The sequence below is a fragment of the Phasianus colchicus genome, chromosome Z, assembly GCF_987193195.1.
Source record: "Phasianus colchicus chromosome Z, bPhaCol1.hap1.1, whole genome shotgun sequence".
NCBI lineage: Eukaryota > Metazoa > Chordata > Aves > Galliformes > Phasianidae > Phasianus > Phasianus colchicus.
Genome location: NC_143476.1, coordinates 58,901,124 through 58,922,737, shown reverse-complemented (window position 1 = coordinate 58,922,737; position 21,614 = coordinate 58,901,124). Strand labels below are relative to the sequence as shown.

At 41.0% G+C, this 21,614-nt stretch overlaps 1 protein-coding gene across 1 annotated transcript in view; it reads left to right on the top strand.

Moving 5' to 3' along the window:
• Positions 1-819: 819 nt before the first annotated feature.
• The window catches only part of SH3GL2 (SH3 domain containing GRB2 like 2, endophilin A1), an 89,034-nt gene continuing 68,239 nt past the window's right edge, over positions 820-21,614 (top strand). Inside the window, exon 1 of the mRNA XM_031608077.2 lies at positions 820-1,029. Coding sequence (XP_031463937.1) covers positions 985-1,029 — 45 coding nt within the window. The 5' untranslated portion in view covers positions 820-984. The remainder of the gene's footprint in view (positions 1,030-21,614) is intronic.

Sequence of the window (21,614 nt, the reverse complement as noted above, 5' to 3'; positions counted from 1 at the left end):
CTGCTAACGCCATGGCAAATCCACATGCAGATTAGAAGCAGCTCCAGCTATTTCTCAGAATGTTTCCATCCCATCTCCTCTGAACTGTGCTACCTAGCTGCTGTGGGATGATAGTGGGAATGGAGCTGCCAGTGCAGAATGGCTACTTTCAGCAGATGCAATCTTTCATCCCCGCTGTGCTGAGATGCAGCACACATACACAGCGTTTGGCCCAGCCTGCAAAGAAGAGTTGTTACATTTGGATCACACTGCTTGCACTGCTTAGGCTTTTCCTGGCAGAGCCTAATAATTACTGTTAATTACTGTTCTGCTAGTCCGACCAAATTGCTAAAGCACACATTACTGACATATATTTGGGTTTGAGGCTCTTCACCTTCAAGCCAGCAGTCACACCAGTGTGCCAGCAGTGGGGCAGGCTGTACGTTTGGCTGCCCGTGTGTCACCGGCATCGCCAATGGAAGAAGAAGACACACAGTGAGGGCATACAAGGAACCAGAGCTTGCATCGTCCCACTGAGGCCAGCCAGGTCCGAAGAAGCGGGCACGCCAGCACCTGCACCCAGTCCCAGGTCCACCTGTCCACCATCGCCGCCTGCTCGCGTCCCAGCCGAGGCGAGTCGAACGGCGTCCCCGCGGGGCCGTACGGGACGAGGAGCAAACGGCGCAGGAGGGACCGTCGGCAGCGGCCCTCGGGATGCCGGCGGGATCCCGCAGCGCCGCTTCCAGCCGCGCCAAGGCTGCCCCCGCTCAGCGCCGCCGGGGCCGGTGGCGGGGCGGGGCGGCCGGGGGCCGCGCGGAGAGGCGGTGCGGCCCTCCCTGACGTCAGGGCGCCCCCGCAGCGCGGCCGCCGCCTGACACCTCCCAGCGCCGGGCGTGCGGGGCTGCGAGCAGCGGGCAGCGGAGCAGCTCCTCGTCGGCGGGATCCCAGCCTCATCGCTCCTCGGCGCCGCTCGGCTCCGCTCGGCTGCATCGCGCCGCCTTCGCCATGTCGGTGGCCGGGCTCAAGAAGCAGTTCCATAAAGCGACCCAGGTACCGCCTCGGCTCCCCGCGCCGCGAGGGCCGTGCGCGGGTGCGTGGAGCGCGGCTGCGTGGCGCAGTCCGGTGCGCGGCGCTGCTCTCGGTCCGGCTGCCCGGCCCGTACCCGGCTGCACGGCGCGCGTGGGCGCGTGTGTGCAGGGGTGTGCGCGGATTGCGTGGTGTGTGTGCGCGCGGTGAGTGAGCACACACGGGCTTGCGTGAGTGCGCGGTCCGCGAAGTGCCCCGCAGGCTGCCCCGCCGCCCCAGCCGCGCCGCGGTGCGGAGCGCTGCGCGGGTGCCGATCCCGCAGGAGTTGGCTGCGGCGGAGCGGCAGCTGGGGCAGGTGCCCGAGTGGGCGTCGGACCCGTTCTGCGGGCTGTGCGCCGGTTTTCTGTCGGCATGGCTTTAGGCTGGCTTTCTAAATCAGACCTTCATAAAAATTCTTTTTCTCCTCTCCCTCCTCCCCCCCGACCCATTCAGGGTACAGGCAAAATCTGAATAATGAGATTTGGTCGTGTTGCTTTAGGCATGGTGTGTTATTGTAAGGAGGTCAGGGTGGGTGTTTCACCCGGCTTCGATTTGTTTCGTAATGCAGAATCCGTATGCTGTAGTCCGTAAGGGTACAGTTTCTGAATTGAGCTTGGACTTGGTGTGCTTATCTGTATCCCTAGATAAATCCAAAATGGTTTCATAGAAGCCAGGGGAATTTATTTGAATTTACAGACTGTAGTCCGAGACTGGTGTGAGGCTCCATTATTTTCTTTGCAAGTAAGTACCTAGTAATTTTCACTGATTGTCATTGCATCTTCAGGTAGCAGTGTATGTTGCTGTAAGCAGCCCCTAGGTGCAGACTTGCAGATACTGCAGCCATTAGGCTTTTCAACACCTACGCTTTTCTCTTTCTCATCCATCTCTTCTCTTTCATCTCACCCGTTGTTGCACTGTGGAGAAATGTGCCTAAAGGAACGATCCCTTACACAAGAATTAGTCCCAACTTTAGTTCTTGCTGTCTTTACAATTATACCATAGCCATGTTGACTACAAGTGCGGTAGGATGTGCCAAGTCCTCCACAGGCCCATGCAGGAGCAGGGTGACATTGTGTCTCACCTTTCATACCAAATTATGCTGCATCACTGGTAGAACTGTCTCCACAGAAGCCTGCTGTACTCATGACAGACACAGTAAAGAGCGGTTAAGCGTGCCTGAGCCCATGCTGCAGTGTCCATCTGCTGCTGCTACTTCATTTTATCACTCCCTGCTACCTATAGTGCTGTTGCAAACCCAGGGATCATCACTGCTACGTTGTGTTCTCATACCAATAAGTAAGAATTGCAGAATCTATGTCTTGCATAGATCACAAGTAGGCAATCTAAAGTTCTCTTTCTGATAGTGTGCCTTGATTGGCCATTATTGTAAGTTAATGAGTGTATTGTAAGTTAATGAGTGTAACTCCGCAGCAGTGGGGGTGCACATCCCCTCTGGAGTGAGTCTGGTGCAGAAAGGCTGTGAGTGGTGTTCTGTCCTTCAGATGACATGCTCACACAGACTGTCAGCAGTACTGTCATGTAGAAGGAGAGAAGAGTTTTAGCTGGCTGGAGCCAAAATAGTACATTTCTGATGCCAGATTTAGCAGCCTCCTATCAGATGACCCAGGGATTTTTGGTCCCAGCCGTGACTTTCACAGACTGTTTGCATGCAGGGCATGAAGACACATTCATGTATGAGAATGACTCACAAGTAGGTTGCAAGACAGATTTGTTTATTGGCTTGTTTTCAGCATGAGTGAGAAATCCAGGCCTTGATTGTGCTGTCCTTACTCCAGGGAGAATACTTCTGATAACGGATTAATCCCCAGGTGAAGTGTGGATTGGCATTGCCAGTGTGAACGGAGCTTCCCAGATGGGACCAAACAAACTGGAAGTTTTGAAGACTCTGAATCTTTCCCGTCGTTCTTAGTCATGGAAGAACGTGTGTATGATGCACAGTTGTACTGCAGTCCAAAGTCACACCTGTAACAATTTCAAGTTGTTTCTGATGTGCCCTTTAATCCAGTAAAGCATTTGGAAGTCTTTCGTTTAGTTTCTTTCTTCCTTCAATGCTGTAAAATTAGTAGTCCTTTTACACACAAGTGCACTATGAGTATACAATATTATTATTACAGAAAACAGTTTTAGTTGCAAGCATAAAGATTTGTGTCACAATTTAAATGTTATAAAAATGTTTTTCTTTCAGCAATAAGCGCCTGGCAGAACTTGCAATTGTATGACTTCTGTGTCTAGATTGTTTTATTGCTAAGTGTTTTGATTTCATACATGTATATATGTATATGTATATATATGTAGACTTGTGAGAGGTCAGGCTCACCTGCGTTAAATAATGCCACTTTTTCACCAGAAGTCATATTGAAGAGCTTAATGTCTGTCAAATTCCTCGCACCAACTGCTGCAGCAGTACGTCATTGAAAAGCAGGTGGTAGCTTTGCTCCTTACAGGATGAATGGGGTGTTCACCCCTTTTGCATTTTAGAAAAAAATATTGATGGTTTTGCCTCTGTGCAGCATCATAAAGTTTAGAACAAATATTCCTGAATTTGCGAAAACAAGAATGAGTCTGTAATTGTGAATTACCAGATATTAGACCTACAAATGGAGAAGTACCGAACAGGCTAGGTTGCACATTTATGTGTATAACCCACAGAGCATCTAAGGAAGAAATATAACCACATTTGCATATTAACTGTGCTGCTGCAAGTCTGTTAGACATCCTTGAATTAAGAACATTACTCAGTGTACTTTTAATTTAATTTTATTTTTTTTTCTCCAGAAATGGGCAGTTAGATGCTGTGCCACTAAATGGTCAGTTTTCCTTCAGGCATGCAAATTCCTCTGCCATCAGTGCTATGCCAGCATGGAGAGATTATTGCAACCGGCAGGTTTGTGGGCAGTGTTAACCCTGCCAGAATGGCTTTAGGTGGTAGAGATTTGACAGTCTGGTGCATTTAAAGAGAGTTGTAGTAAAATATCGTGAGCTCCAGTTCTGTGTGATTGCTTTCACAGTATAATATGGCACTTGTGAGGGACAGTCAAAACTGGGATAATTTCATGAAGAATGACAGAATTGCAGGGGTTAGATGGGATCTCTGGAGATCATTTAGTCCACTTCCCCTACTAAGGCAAGTTCTCACATAGTTTCGTAAAGAAATAAACAAAAATGTTGGGAATGGCCATATGCTACATTTCCCTGGCAATAGGTGAATAAATTAAACTGACCAGCAGGTCCAAATTGGCTGAACTGATCAAAAAGACCAGTAATATGATTTATTTTTCACTACTGAATTCTGCTATTTATGACACAAATTGATTCGTCTTTACATCATGGTAGAACTTAACTTTGTGTGCTTTTTTTTTTTTTTTTTTTTTTTAATACAGAAAAGGGATTATTTCCAGAAGGAAAACTGGAGGAACTGCTTCCAGGCCACTCACAGTTGTAAGAATCAGCCTTTTGGGTGGAAAGTACCATGCTTTAACAAGGCAGCCTGTAAAGTGCATCGTGAGACTGACCCCACTGTTTAATAAGGAGCAAATGGGGCTCTTTCCCTGCTCTGCTATGATTCATGCATTGCAAAATTGCTCTGGCCTTCAGAGGGAATTTGCCCTGGTTCATGACTGTTCATTTGCAAAAAGACCTCACTAGAGATGAGGCAGAATTTGAAAACACTGAGCCTGTGGATTGGAAGTGTACTGTAAGAGTGTCTGCTTATTAGGAAGAGTGCAGCAAACCTTCTGAGTGCTTGAAACCATATAAACTTGTGAAGTATATAAGCAATTTCCACTGTGGTAGGCAAAACAACCTTTCTTGAAACTGGGGTCTTCTGCCCCAGTTGAACTGCAACTACCCAGTTGTTACACCATTTATTTCTTACTGATAGAGACTGTGGATAGTGATATATCAATGTCATTATTGTCTTAAATCCCCACCTAGCCCCATATTCTATAATACAAACCTGAGTGTCCCTCTATGTTTAGCAGGAGCTGTTCATGCTTACCAGCCTAGGCCTTTCCAAGGAAGGCATTTCATCTGTCTTTTCCCACTGACTTTGATTGAGACTGAACTGACACTGTGTCTGCTTATCTCTTTCCGTGTCTCCTCTCAACATTATCCATGAAATTCTGTTCGGTTTCCATATATGTAGAAGTAGATGGGCAAGTTGGAGAAGCTAGACAGTACTGTATTTTTCCTGGTGGAGCTATTGCACTTTGTATTGTTTATACTGGACTTAAGAAGCCTCTATCTTCTGCGGTGTGGTAATATGTGAGCAGATGACAGAAAGAGGAAAAAGAGATGTTTGTGAGGTGTCATGGCTCTGAGGGCAGTGCTCAGACTAGATGGTGAAACCTCTTTGGGGGCAGTGCACTATGAGAACACTATTTTTTCTCAGTTTGGAGTGGTGCATTTGTAGGTCAGGGAAAGTGAGCAAATTTTTGATCCGGAAATAAAGAATATTTTTGAGAAAGTTATTTAATTATCTGGAGAGGGGAATATTTCCCACTGCAAATAGGGAAATTTCTTCTATTTGTGCAGTGTAGCTTGCTTGTCAGATACAATATTCATGTTTGGCATAATTCCCACATGTCCTTTTATTGATATTATGTAATTGAAAGAGTGAAAAATTGACCTTAATCTAAATTACCCTTTGCTTGGCTATTGTATAACCCTTCTGAATTTCTGTTGATGGCTTAAACAGTCTGTTCCAGTTTCTAACTCTGGTTCTAATCTAATAGGAAGAAGTGCTGCTTAGTATGTGAAAAAGATAATGGCTTTTTATTATTATTATTATTATTATTTCTTAATAATAAGCTAATTTCTAAATAAAATTTCATCACTGCATCTTTCCACTTGATCTATGCAGTTCCCATTTTTTTGCATGTACATACAAATAAATCCGGAGTACTGATTAACAGTGCTCCCACTGGTCTTTAGAGACAAAAAATATTTGTGGATGCTGTGCTCAAAGCATAACTTGGATTGGAACTGTATTTTCTATCTTGATTTCATCTGCACTGGAAGTATTACACAGCAAGGAATTAGGAAGAGTGGGCTGTTCTTGGTCATCCATGCACAACAGCGTCTTCAAGATTGAAATGTGCCCTTGTGACTAGCAAGGGCTAATGGCATTCCATAAAAAGCACTGAAGCAGTGTATACACATTTGATAGGAATGGACTTTGCAGATGTTACTTTGCAGAATATTCTGCAGTGCTATGTGAAACACTTAAGTGAGGTGCTGGGGTGACTGTGCATATTTTAATGGAGACTGAAAGCTGAAGGAGCTTGAACACAGGCTGTTGTGATGTTGTAAGTGTGCTGGTGAAATCTTTGACTTTAAAATCTTGATAGGAGGGGGAGAGCACTGGAAATCCGGTTTGCTGACCACAGGGTGCTGTTGCAGCTCTGTGAGTAAATGTGAGCTGTGAATGTGCAGCATTTGGTTCTAAGTGCCCGGAATTAAGCAGACCCATGGCTCTCTTTGCAGGCAATCAAAGCTTGCTTCCCACACCTTCTTCTCCTTGAACCAGAAGATCTTGCTTTGTATTGCCTTCTGGCAACTTCTCTGATTCTTGTTCTCATTTTCTTCTCTCTGGCTGCTGATGGACAATGGTGCTGCTGATCATCTCTTAAATGTAAGGCTTTGTGCAGAGGAAAGAGCACTAAGCCAAAGCACAGTGTTTGTATGATGCGATCACAGAATTACCTTCCACTGCTTATGTAATCCAGCACTTAATCTTGGGGAAAAAAGAGTAGCTTTCTTTTAAACTTGAGGTCACAGCGGATCTTACAGGAATCCATTCAGCTTGTCAAAGAAGTAATAGGATTTTTATTTTTATTTATTTGTTGTTTTTTGTTTGTTTGTTTGTCCCAGAGAAAAGATTAAAAAAATGGAAATTCGCATTTACTGTGTTAGTGTTTTTCACAAGTTTTTCCTTTTTCCTTGTAGGTCTTTGTGGAAGAAATTTGAGAAGAAGAGACTCTATTTGAAATTCAGTGTAATTCTATTTTTGTGTGTGTGTATAAGTGGAAAATACCATGGCAGTCCTAGACAGGATGATTCATAGATTTGCCATTGTAATTTATGTGATACAGATGATGCTCTTCTGCCCATGCTGGAGGCCATATCTGTACAATTAAATAGCATTTGAAAAAGAATCCTCCTACTTAGACTGAGACTGGCTGAAACAGTTGTTACAGCATAGCATGGGCCACATGAAGGGGCAATGGTTTGGTCTCACCTGCCTTCTAAGTCTTCATGCACCCACCGAAGAAAGGGTGTTATTTGATCCCAGCAGAGGTACTTCTAAGACAGCAAGTGTGTCTTAGTTTCAGCTGGATGTTTTCTTCAGAGTGTCTGCTATGGTGCTGTGTTTTGCTTCTAGGAGAAAAACAATTTTGATAACACCAACGTTTATAGTTTCTGCTAAGCAATGTTGTACAGAGCCAAAGCCATTCTCAGTGAAGGGTCCAAGAAGCTGGGTGGGAACAGGATTAGGACAGCTGGCTTAAACTGTCCAAAGGGATATTTCATACAGTATGACATCAAGAGGAAGGAGTTTTGGAGGGAGTGGGAGTTCATCTCTCTCTCTTCTGATGCTCAGGGGACTAGCTAGGCAGTGCTTGGGGGATGGTGAGCAATTGCTTCTGCATCATTTCTTACATACATTCATATATATGTGTGTATATATATATGCGTACATATATATACATATATATATACACATAACTATTATACTTTTCCTTTTCTCAATCTTAGTAAATAGTTTTATCTTAACCCATGAGTTCTACATTTTTTTTTCCCAACTCTATCCCCCCTCCCACTGGTAAGAGAGAGTGAACCAACTGTGTGGTGCTCAGCCACCTGCTGGGCTAAACCACAACAAAGTGTAACCTTGCTAGTGGCAGCCTATAAAGGAGGCTTGAGATGATGCTAGAGGACCTCCTGAAAGAATGAGAAATTAAGCCGCTGGTTCTGGTTCAACTAACAGGTGTGTCATGGAAGAGAGGGCTAGTATGGTGAATCCATATTTCTTAAGAACAGATAGCACTAACTGAGTTAACTAGCCACAGAACAACTGGAATATTACTGTAATTTACATTTGGTTGTTCTGTCAGATTGAGATATCGTATTGAACTCTTGTAAACTGAAGTTATGATCAGAGAAAAATGCTGACTTTCTCCATCTTAATGTTCAAAATCAGTAGCATTGAGAACACAATTAGTTATTATTCCACTTTAACATATCAGCATGGAGCATCATTTTTGTTCTGTTTCTGTGAACAAATAGAATCATAGAATCATAGAATTACTCAGATCGGAAAAGACCTTAAAGATCATTGAGTCCAACCATGCTACCCTAACTCTTACAACCCTCCACTAAATCAAGCCAGAAACAGGGTGAAGACAGCCAAAATAGTGTGATGGCAGAACACACTCCAAAAGCGATTCTTCTGCAATGCATCAGACCCATCACTGCCAAGCAATTGACAAAAGATGCTTTGCTCTGGTGCAGTTTTACCTCAAGCACTGTGTGTTTCTGGGCACTGCAATATAAGAAAAACATAAAACCATTAGAGATGTTCTAAGGAAGTGTCTAAGGAAGGCTCTCAGAACAGAGGAGACTGAGGGAATCTCCTCACCAGGGGAGCAGAGGGGTGGCACTGAGCTCTGCTCTCTGGTGATTGTGACAGGACCTGAGGGAACAGCACGGAGCTGCATCAGGGTAGAGTCAAGTTGGATTTTAGGAAAAGGTTCTTCATTGAGGTGATGGTCAGGCACTGGAACAGGATCTCCAGGGCACTGGTCACTGCTCCAAGCTGTCAGAGTTCAAGAAGTGATTGTACAGTGCTCTCAGACATAGGGTTTGACTTTTGAGTGGTTCTGTGTGGAGCCAGGATTTGGACTTGACTTTTTTGGGTGGGGGTGGCATGTTGGGTGGTAGAATGGCAGGATGTGTTTGTTTGTTCTACCCTAGAAAGAACATTCTCCTGAAAACTCTTCTTGATTTCATTTTTTATGACTTTTGTAGACTAACATGACTTGGTCCTTCAAACAGCATTAGCCAAATAGATAATTTTTGCTGAGTTTTATTCTAGTCTGTTCAATTTTCAGTGTTCAAGAATGTGCCAAGATTTCCTTTTCATGCAAAATCAATCTAGATGCAGAAAACCAGTTAATAATTCATAAGACATGAATGTCAAAAATAGTGTTTGTCCTACCAGATGAGTCACTTAGACTGTGTTGGAAAGTTATGGCATCATAATCTAAGGACTAGATTTAAAGCACTGCAGTTCTACAAATGTAACTCGAGGGTGGATGGATTTCCTCCTGCCAGTCTTTTCTACTTAATTGGTACTGTTTGGAAACGCGGACAACAAATCAAGCCCCATGCTTTCCATTGGCATCAGGATATTTGCATAGAACTGGCCTCGGCATTAGAGATGACCAAATGGTATATTGTTCTCAACTAATTTGCCTGCTGAATTTGTGTTTCTTTAGGAATGCTACACTTGGCACTAAAACAAAAGCTGTCCATGGCTTTAGATGAAGTAAAAGGAAGTTTTGTTACATAGAAGCAGGTCTTAGGTTTTCTGATCCCATTTCTTGTTTTGGCCAGGAATAGAAGGGATTTGACTTTATTTCCTGTTGTTTGAAATGAAGTAAGAACTTTTAAAACAGCTGCAGCATAAGTTTCAACTACATGCAAATATTGTTTAGGAACCAAAAAGTTTGAATGTAGAAATATGCCTTAAAATGCAGAACAACCATGTGTGCACATAATTTACTGATTAGACTGGAGTCTAATTGAAGGATTATGTTTTAGCATAAATAAACAAAAGTTTGTCTTTGAGGAAGGGTAGCTGGATCTTATGGTACCTCTATTATTTATTATTTGTTTTAAAAATCGGACTGTTTATTTCTGAGTCTGAGGGAAAATCTTTCCACAAAAGTGCTAAAATATCATACTACATATGGGTAGATCCTTTGTTGTTAGAATAAGGTTGTTGTGGGCAGTAGGTATGATATACCACACCTCTGGTATGTCTTAAGAACAGACAGGGAATATGTGAATTTCTGGAGGAAAGGAAGACTCTCTGAAAGCAGAGAGAAGCTTGGATACTTCTGTAATAAATGATGCAAATCTTTAACCTTTTTCTTGTTCAATGCAGAAAAATACCTTTTCCTTCTTTACTATTAACCAATTTGTCTTTCCTAGTTATCTTTGCATGCTAGGAGTAGGGTTCTCTCACTAGAATAAGAACCACAGATACCCGATATTGAAAGGCAGATAACTTTTGTTTTTGTTTTATTTTGCAGTGTGTTAATTCAAAATAATTCTACATAGAGTGATTTGTGACCTCTGATTTTCAAAAACATCAAATCCTCACTCAAATGTCTGGCTTGGCATGTTTCAGAATAGCTGCATTTTGAAAGCCAAAAAAATATATACATCCTTGTGGTGACTGAGATGGATTGTAGAATTTCTGGTGTTCTCTTCAGAGTACTGTAGTTTTTATTTAGCTGTGGAGATGGGTGGGAGTAAGATTCCTGAAATGAAGATGGATGAGGATGAAAGAGTAGTAAAGTTCTCAGCAGAAAGCTTCAAAAACAGAGCAGAGGCAAATCTGTTCAGAATTGTGTATTTAACTCTGACTAGAGTTAGGAGAAATGGCAGGCTGTGAATAAAACTTCAGTTTGGTATTTTCTGCTTCATTAGAGCACTGTATTCAGAGTCATCAGTTCCTCATTTGGGCATTATGACAGTATGTGGTGTTCCGGCACAAAAGACAAGATAGCCACTATTCCAAAAAAATACAGATAAAATGAATAAAACCAATGGCTTAAAAAGGTCAGTATGGATTTTATGGTGTCTGTCAGTGCACGTGGAATCAAACATGACTAAGAATGGACTAAGAATGAAGAAGCTGACATTGTTTCTAAGATGATAAACCTATAATTTCCAAATTTCCTGTTTCACTGGGGAGGAAGAATATGGAAAAGCAAAGAGAATATGGAAAAGCTCTAATTTATAGATAGTCTCATAACAAAAAATATTGAACAATCACTGGAAAGTAAGCCCCATGTAACTTTTGTGCTTCTTCCTTCCCCAGTGGTGAGTTTGCTGTCCCAGACAGGATGGCAGTCCTTAAGCACAGTTTCCTCAGTGCTATCAAAAATTCTGCTAGCTTGTGATGAACAAAGTGCCTGCTTGAAATCTGTTATGCATTCTAATAATTATTAGTAGAAGTCAAAACTGTTCTGCATTAGTGTTTTCCCTTGACTCTGTGAAATACCATAGCATCTGTGCTGGGGCCAGATGTACAGCCAGGTACTGAAACTACCTCGATAAAAGGATAAGCTGCAAAGGCAAAGTACAGTATTTGGTTTATTATGACTTTGTGTGAGTCAGGACAAGACTCTCAGTTTTTCTTGCTTCTTCATGACCCTCATGCAGCAAGAAGACTGTGCTATTTTAGTGTGAGAAAATGTTGGTGCAGATAAAATTTCTAGTGCACCTTCAGAAAAGTAGCTATCCTTCTGTTCTATGCTGATCTGTGCCTACCATAAATGACTAAGTTCTATAGCCCCCTTACACATATTCCTGTTAATCACTGGTCTAGAAAGCCTCAACTCCACGAAATGGTGTTCTGTGTTTCTTGATGCACATTGCCAGTCTACTAGCCATGCGTACCGCTGGGTATGCTTGGGTTCCATTTCTGATTCACGTCTACTGGTATTATTCTAAGATATAAAAATATATATATATATAAATAGAATGTTGATGGTCTTAAATTTAAAAATATCTGCCAGTTGTATAGCAGAAAATTAGTTGATGTCTCATTTTCTTTGCTGTAATTTTGGTCTCTGTAAAGGTAACTGCTGATTTACACCTCTCATTTTGAGAACAAGGGTGCTTCCCAGATCATACATTAAAGTTAGGTACATAGAATTTGTAGTAACTGTGATGAAAAAGAAGCAGTCTACCAAAACAAATTCACAAAGTTCTCTTGACACGCGCTGAAGCAGTGCTGTTACACCTTGTTTACTTTCATCCTGTGAAGGACTTCGTCTCTCTATGCTCAGTGTGCTGGAGTAAGGGAGAAGTGAAAATTTAATGAAGCTTCAATAAAATAGACTGTTCCAGTTCCATATTTTTCTCACATGTTAGCAGATTAACAACACTTGTGTCCAGGGAATCTTCTTCATCTGCATGAACTTAAGCACATTCATTGCTGTAGACTTTTTTTATTCCTTGATTTCTTTCTGAGATGTCCTTCAAACCTTTGTAAAATAATTATTATTGAGAATTGTATTTCCTTTAAATTCTTAATTCATTTTATTGCAATGAAATTAAATTTAGGAAGGTAAATTAAACAGCTGAGAGAGAAGCCATGAATATTAAATGAGCTTTATGTGGAAGAATGAAGATCAGGAGTATGAGAAACAACCCTGTGTAATTGCTAAACCGGAGGCAAAGTCTGCTTGAATCCTTGAGCTTTTGAGAGCATGAGAAGGAGAAGGCAGTAGCAGGCCAGCAAGAATGGGGACTGGGACCAGACCTTACCTTAGCCTTCTCAGATTTAGGAAGCTTATTAGCAATACATTGTAACAGAAGAATTTATGAGGGAAGTTCTGATTCTTATTGTGTTTTCTGTTTTCTGCAGTGCCATCAGGCACAGAGTCACTGTAGGACAGCATACTGTGGCTGTATCTATTAGACATCAACAGTATCTTGAAGTGCCCATTTTCTGTCTTAATGTCTCCACTGTTGCTCTAAGAGAGTCACAGGGGTTTTGAGGTCATAAATATAAGACATGCAATGTTGAAACTTAGAGTTATGAATAAGCCTGGATGAGATAATATGACCTTGCTCCATTGTATTCTCAGCTGAGAGCTAAAAGTGCTTTGAAGTGTTGTTGCCCCATTTTCACTTTTGTGGCTGGCATTGCCTTCTGTACACTGAATAGAAGAGTAGCAGTTATTTCTGGCTCCCCTGTGCTCAACTGTTGGAAAGCCCTTAGGGAAGGAGATAGGATCTCTGTTATAACAGATCCCATCGCAAAAGCCCAGGAATGAGTGGGGAAAAAAAAAAAAAAAGGAAAGGTTAAAGAAACCAAACTATAGTTACAGCAACTTTGCTTCCTGTTCCAGTTCTCAGTAGGCTTGGCCAACAGGGAAACTTTTCTTCAGTGTGCTACTCTGCAACCTTTTTATTCCCAAGTGATCCTTTCCATACAAGTCTCTGCTGCAAAGTGAGCACTGAGCACCAGAAAGGGAAGAGAAGAGCTACTTTCACCTCTTTTTCAGTGCCATCCTTTGATATTTCTGGCAGGATTTGTGGAACCTGGTTTCCTTCTGCAGACATTTCTGTATTACCAAGGAGCTGGAACTTAAGAGAAGTAACTAATTAATTGTGTCCCCTTGACCCTTTTGAAAGAACATATTTGGTTTGAATACCGGAAAGATTGGTGTTTATCCTTATATCTTAATATACCTTATTCATATATCCATATTTAAAAAAAGAGTCCTGTCTTTAGCAACTGCTCTAGATTATAAAACAGTGTAGTATGGATCAATTCTTAAACATGGTATTTAAAAGGTAGATCAATTCACAAAAGCAGAAAATGATCTTGTAATATCAAAGGGTCTGGAAACTAGCAATGCATACTAAAAACTGAAACAGTGTGTCTGCTAAGACTTGCTGGAAGTGAACTATGGAGTTAGCTAGGTGAATAAGAGATGATGGTTAATGTTTGTGCCACGTACATTTACTCAACAATAACAACAACTACAAAATATTTAGATGACTAAATTCTGCTAATTTTTATTATTTTGCTTTTTATATTTTAAATGTTCAGGGTGACTTTTAACAGAGCTATTTTGTGAATTGTGTGTTATCAGCATAACCAAGCATAAAGAAAACAGTGCAGAATTGAGTCATTTGAAAATTAGTAGTACTGTCCGCTATTTCTTCTTTTGTAAATTCTTGTGATTTCAAAGTTTAAATTTTAGGTTCTTTTAAGGACAGAGCTAATCTTAAGAATTTTGAGGCAGATGACAACTTTTGCAAAGACCTGGCAATAATTCCTTTGAGCCATTTTGTCTCCTGTCAACCTATCTCCTCTGGGAGCTGCTCCAGTTTGAAATATGTGCCAAAACTTTGACTGAAGCATGATTATACTTCTCCCTCCTGCTTTCTTTCATACTGAGTGATGTATCTGCTGATCTGAAACTCTAAGGCTATGTCTACTTTGGCAAGTGATGCAGTGAAATAGGCATGGGTCTGCAGAACTGAATGATTGGTGCAGAGGATACAGTGTCCAGCAGAGGACACAGTTTTGGCATATCAGTGCAACAAAAGTAATGCAAAAGAGAGAGAGAAACTCACAGCAAAACTTGGGCTGCTGTTGGGTGTTATGATTTGTTAGTTATTAGGATTATCTACTGTCCAGCTTTTATCTAGGTGCAGAAAAAGAGTGATTAAGGATCCTTTACTTCTTAGGCCAACTAATATAGATATCAGGGCTCACATGGCTGCCTGACCTGTGACAATGAAAGAGCAGTTGCAAGCTAGTCTGTGTGAATTTCTAATTTCTTTGTGTGCCAATAAAGATGACTGTTGTAAATAGGACCCTTAAGGCAAATGCCTGTATCCTGGTTTTTATTGCTGTTATGTATTGTTTTGTTTGTCCCTGTATGGAGCCAAGGTACTCATGCAACCAGTGTATTTGCCCTGTAAGTACAGTGGAGCATGATCTTGCCTGGCCTGGCTACAGAGAGCTGTGATATAATTTCTGATTTGCTAAATTGCTACCCTGTCTCTTACTACTGATTTTAAATATCTTGTTTTAAAAATACAGTTTTTCTACCAGAGCTGGACCTACTGTTCTCCATGGGATATAAGGTAAGATTTTGCCCTATTCAGTGGGGCTGGAGACCTGATGGATTTTATCTACACTGGATATCCGGTGTTCCTTGTTGGATCAGGAATATTTTAATCCATCAAGGAACTTACAGCTCTATTAATATACATTGTGAGAAATATTCTCTCCTTATTCAAATTCATATACCTCCTGTTTAATCATAGATTTGCATGAGAGATAGAGATTAAATGCTTTTCCACAGGATGCTCCCGGAATTTGCTTCTGTTTTGCAGACTTCCTCAATTTGCAAGGCATATTGCTGGAGCAGACTTGAACCTGAGATGCATGGATGTGATTTACAGGTTTAGAAAAACAGACAAAAAAGCATGTCTTCAATTTTATCTGTGCAAACGCTGTGCACCTACTAGCAAGGAAGAGTATGTTTTGATAAGACAGTGGGAGATGCCTGCAAGTACCCGTAAGCGTGCCTGTTAGCTGAGGAATTTAGAGAAGCCCTAGGAAGTTGGGCTGAGTTTATAGTATTTGCTACAGTCAAACGGGTGTACATTTCTTGATGTATTATTTGTTCTGTCCATCTTTTCCTGAACTATTAAGAGGACCGTGACCACTTGGGGAAATTAATTGTGGAAGGAATCTAGGATCTTTCTTCTACATGTGTGGTGCCCCCCATTGTGGTTCAAAGTGCAGCAGTCCTATTGCTGTTACTGTACTTATCCTCAAGCATACTATTGTTTCTGATCTTCGAACTGAAGCTGTGAATTCTGGAAGATTTGAAAAGACAATTTGTAAGAGAGTAGTCTTTTAGCGTTGTGTGCTAGGACCATGCATTTCAGGGGAACATTTTCTTTTTTTAGTCATTAATTATTTTATGAATTCACATAAGGTGAAATGACTGTTAATGCCAGAAATTCTTTTAATGTACAAAGGTCTAAATGGCAACCTACAAGTAATTATGAGAACCAAAAAGAGCTGAAATTCAGGAGGAAAAAAAGTTACTACTTTGACACATCATAAACACTTAAAACAGTCAAAGATGTTAAAGGAGAAAAACAACAACAGTATACTAGTTTCTCTCAACACGTTTAAAAAGAGACATTCTCAATCCCAGTTCCTGAAACAGTGCAAGAGCCTGCTGTTCTGGATCGGTTTTTGTTTTGTTTTGTTTTGATTTTGTTTGTTTGTTTGTTTATTTGTTTGTTTTGTTTTGTTTTCACATCTGTGCTTTTTTGGGACAAGTTTTATTAAGCTTTAGTTCTGTGGTTTTCGTGCTTGCAGTTGAGCTCCAATAAAATAAATTCATTGCTAATAGCTTTTATGGATCTATAAGATATCTTGCCATTTGGTAATTTTCCATTTGTTAGTGGTGTTGCTAGCTCCCAGAGCTCAGGATGCCCTGAAACCTGAACATATTGATAAGCAGGGTGAAGAAACCTTTAAAAATGCTCTGTTGTCTTTTTCCTTGTGTCCTGGGATATTTTCTATATGTTATTTGTATCCCCATAATAAGGTGATGTAGTATATAGGAGTAACCGCAGCAGATATATAAATATCTCCCTGCATGTCTCTCTGTGTCTGTGGAGTCACAGTGGTCTCTATAGAATTGGAGAGGGCATGCAGATGTCAAAGTTTTCAAGGCTGTATGGGCTTTCAAGGTTTTCAGAAAGCCCTTTCATGCAAACTGGATAGTTCTAGAGTGTTTTTTGTTTTGTTTTGTTTTGTTGTTGTTTGCTTTGTTTTTTTTTTTGGTTTTTTTTTTTTGTTTGTTTCCTCCCAGTAAATCTTATTTCAAATTGAATACCAGATGTGTGGTGTACTTACTTTATTGTTATACTGCAACAAGTGATGCTTATCAGTAGCTCTGTAAATAGCCTTCATGACAGCTCTCTTCTTTTAGCGTACTTGTGGTTTTTAGGACTATTATAAATTTCTGTACATAAGACTTAATGGCATCACTGAATATCATTGCAACTAATCGTTGGCTCTTTAATGTTAAATGATCACTTGTGGAGAACTGTCCATAGACCTCAACCACAATAAATTGTATTGTGTTTTTTCAGTGGAATGGTTAAGTGACCTGCGCAGAACAGACATCAGGAGGACATGTGTCTAGATAACAGCACAGAGAGACTGCTTTGCCCTCAGTCTAATCTGTCTCATGCTGGAAATAACTACAGAGAGAGACATGTCTGAGTGGCATCCTACATACGCGTGTAGTACTTAACCTTTGTCTGTGAGAGCAAAAAACACTGGCAGAATTTCCCAGGCATTTCCTTCGTGCACTGTTAACTTGGCAGCATGATTTTACCACTGGATTGTTTGAGTGACATCATGAAGAGTAGCTGTGTCACTGAGACTGACACAGCTTTGCCTGCTTTCAGATGCCTTGACAGTTTGCTGCTTTACAGGTGTTGCTGTATTTGGCAATTAACTGTTCCTCTGTTCTGGTCCTGGTCCTCTCTTAGGAGCTATGAAGCTCTTAGGAGCCTTATAAATACATTACTTGTTTTTTTTACACAACAAAAATGTTTGTTTTTATACCAGTTCTGCTGCACACATAATATCCTCATCTTCCCAGCTAATTTCATCTCTGCATGCTCTGTGGAAATGCCTGTGAGTCACTCTTTGCATCTCTGCATTTGGAGATGGATTTAAAATTCTGGAATCCAATTAGTGTCTCCCCGTAGACATGCAAGCCTTTTTCATTCCTAGTTTCTCTGCTTTACTCGTCCTTGTGGAACTTGCAGTGAGATTACTGCAATACATCCCCTGTTTGCAGATCTGTATATGATTATGTATCAAACACTCTTCACCATGGGGATGAGCACATTATACTCTGACAAAGGGAACATAAAGTTTTGTATATGTTTCCAATTTTTCACATGGCAGCACAGGAGATTTTTAGGTAACTACATTCCATCTCTGGCAATCTGCAGACTGCAATTTGAGCAGAATTTTAAATGAAGTGGTAGGTAAGGGAAAATTATAAGTTAACGCTCCCATCTGACCAGCACAAAATATCTGAGATGTAATACAGTATTTGATTATTTTGTGAAAGAGTGGTGCTTTCGTTGTACTTGTATCCACTGCAAACACAAATGAAAGGATAAAAGTGAATAACATCAGAAAGAACATTAGCAGGCCTTTTGGAGCAGACTTAAGCAGAGCAGTGTCCTGATACAAATTAAAGGATGAAAGTGGTTTCTGAAGCGGTGATAAATATTTTATGTCACATGTTCAAGTTGCAAGTTTTGACTGTTTAATGAGACAAGCATTTTCATGTATAGCACGGACAACTGTGAACATTTTGAAGTGATGAAGTGGGTCACTGCAATACTGAGAAGAATTGAAAGTACAAGTTTTAGAAGATGGTTTTGGACTTCTGTGTTGTTTTTTATCTGAACCTTTGGGTATTCATCTTTGCTTCTAACAAGTTCTGGCACCAAATGCTTGCTGCAAAATTTTATGAAACACTTCTTTTCAATCTATCATTTGCTTCCAGGGTAAGGAGCTTTTCAGAAAATATTAAATAAAATTGCAAAATTTCAAACTAATTGAAAGCTTAGGACTTTCAAAATCAGTAAAGCATGTGTCCCCATAGAGTAAATATAGTGGATGGCCTTTTCTTTCCACTGCTGTTGTCAGGATTATATTCTTCCAAATCGACACAGGACTGGTTGGGAAAAATGATGGATAATGTGTCCTTTAGCTGAGTATTAAACGTCTTTCCCATTGCATATTATATTTTTAACTATTTATTTTTACACCAGCAGAGCATGAAACTTCTTTAACTGGTTCTTAAGACTATCAAGAAAATTCTTAATGCTTTACATCTCATCTCCTCCAGTTCTCCCTTTTGCACTGGTTCACCAGGTATACAACTGCAGAGATAACCCATTTACATTGGGTGATATCTTGGTCCAGTGGAGTAGGTCTGTAAAAACAGCAGGATTGAAACCCAGTTTTGTACTGAGAGAGAAGATTGGCTCCAGAATATTTCACTAAATGAACTCAGTGTGCCACAGACCTAGCCTACAGAGTGTTGTTCAGTGATAATGGGAAAGAAGGCTCTACCTACATGAGGATTACCATACCAACACACAAATATTAGTCTACTCATAGTGTGCTTTTTGTTTTAATGAGTACCTCTGTAACAAACTGTGAAGTCGTTAAAGCCACTATGAATCCCACACAAATAAAACAAGTTACAAAAGGAAAATGGTTTTGCCATTTCTGTGCAAATGGCTTCTCTTGGCTCTGAGATCGTGGTCTTGGTCCAGTTTTCATGGTCTGGGTCTTGGTAATCACTTCCCATTGTGACAGTGTGGCCCTAGCAACCATTAGCACCTTAGTCTTATTTTGTTCACATGTAAGCATCTTTATCACATGACAATGACTGGCATTCTGACTCTCACATGTGAGTTTTCTTATGAAAGTGCCACAGGACAGTTAAGCCATGGTAACTGCTGTATTGTGTGCATTTAGACTGCAGGAAGAACAAATGCAGCTCCTCTCACTGTTTTTAGCATTGGTGCAGCCTCATTTGGAGCGCTGTATTCGGTTCCACTCCCCACAATATAAAAAGAATGTCAAGGTTCTTGAAAGCATCCAGACAAGGACACCAAATCTGGTACCGGGGCAGGAAGGCATGTCCAGTGAGGGGGGGCTGAGTGCACTAGGGTTGCTCAGTCTGCAGAAGAGGAGGCTGAGGAGCAGCCTCACTGCTCTCTACAGCTCCCTGAGGAGGGGAAGCTCTGGGAGGTGCTGCACTCTGATCCTGGGAACTGGCATCAGGATGAGAACAGCACAGGGCTGTGCCAGAAGAGGGTCAGACTGGGCATTGTAACAATTTCTTACCACGAGGGTGGCCCAACACTGAAACAGCATTCCTAGAGAGGTGGTTGATGCCCTGTGCACGTCAATCAAATGCTCAAAAGGCATTTGAATAATGCCTTCATTAATTTGCTTTAACTTGCTTTAGCTTTAAAGCTTTAATTTGCTTTAACTGACAACAAAGTTGTCAGGCAGTTGGATTAGACGATCTTTGTAGATCCTTTTCAACTGAATGATTCTATTCAGATACTTGCTATGTCAAACAGATGAATTATCAGTAAACTAAGGGTTAAATGAGTCCATGAAAAAAAGTTTACTTCATTTGTCAAGAATGTTTTCAAATGAGACATTGAAATATAAGTTCATTGCTTTGTTGGCTTTACAGATGAGACTTTATTTTAAGCATTGGCAATTCAAGAAATACAGAAAAAGATGTTCAGCAGAAAAGTGAGCACTGATTGTGAAATTCACATCAAGCCATTAATGGCGCATATCTGTGGGATGTTACAAGGTCATAATTCTTCTAGGCATCCCCACAACACTGCTGATTTGAAAACTGAGTCTTCCTCTGTTCTTTCTATTGTGCTTACTTCTGCAGAGATCAGTGACATTGGAACAGTGATGCCTGTTTTGGCAGGGAGTACTTTTAGTCAAGTGTTTCGTTTCCTGCACTGTGTTGTGTGGCAGTGTCCCAGAGCATATTACTCCTATGTGACCTCTTCTTAAAGGGAAGCTGCCTATGTTCTCAGCTCTTGTTTTTATTTTATTTCAGCCTAAGAAAAAAACTTGTCTATGGGGAACTCTGTCTACTGCCTTCTCTTACATTTCTTACACTGGAACACTGCTCAGTTTACATATTTTTTCCATTCAGACTTAATTTAAATGTCTACTGCAAAACAGAGACTGAAGGAAATCTTGTATTTCTCTTACCTCTTCCCTTTGTGATTTTTGGTGCTGATCTTGAAGAGGCATTGAAATAAATACAAAATTGCAGAAATTAAAAGCACACACTAAGAGAAAAGAATTTCGTACTTTTTGAGAAGTCTGTCTTGGCTTACTTAAATTGCAGTAAGCTGCCAGAATATAAATCTGATTCTATTTTTGTAGCCAGTTTCATAGTGCATAAAGACACAAGCATACATGAAAGTAGAGTGTTTGCCAAAGTAGCAATATGAAATCATAGATTGCTTTGAGTTGGAAGGGACCTTAATGATCTTCCAGTTCTAACTCATTGCAATAGGCAGGGCTGCCATCCAACAGCTCAGCTGCCCGGAGCCCCATCTGACCTGGCCTTGAACACCGTCAAGGATGGGACACCTGCAGCTTCTCTGGGCAGCCTGTACCAGGGATTCACCACCTCTGAGTAAACAATTTCCTCCTAACATCTAATATAAACCTACCTTATTTTAGTTTTCAACCTTTATCTTTTGTCCTATTACTCACTCCCTCACATACTTTAGGTAGTGGAAGGCTTCTACATGGTCTCCCCAGAGTCTTCTCCAATGTAAGCAAGCCCAAATCCCTCTGTCTTTCCTCATAGGAAAGTAATTTTAGCCCTCCAGTCACCTTTGTGGCCCTCCTCTGGTCCCAGTCCAAAAGCTCTGTCCTTCTTATGCTGAGGGTGCTGCGGGGGGAGGATTTATGGCATTGGCTTTTCTCTAAAAAGTTGTAATGGTGTCCTTGTTGAAATAAGCTGGTCATGGTAGTAGTATTAGTTAAGACTGATTCTTGCCATGATGGTGAAGTCTGATGAAATTTAACGGGAACCAGAATTTCTTTTGTCAACTTGGCATTCACTGTTTGGGTCTTCAATCTTTTTATCTTCTGTGGACTG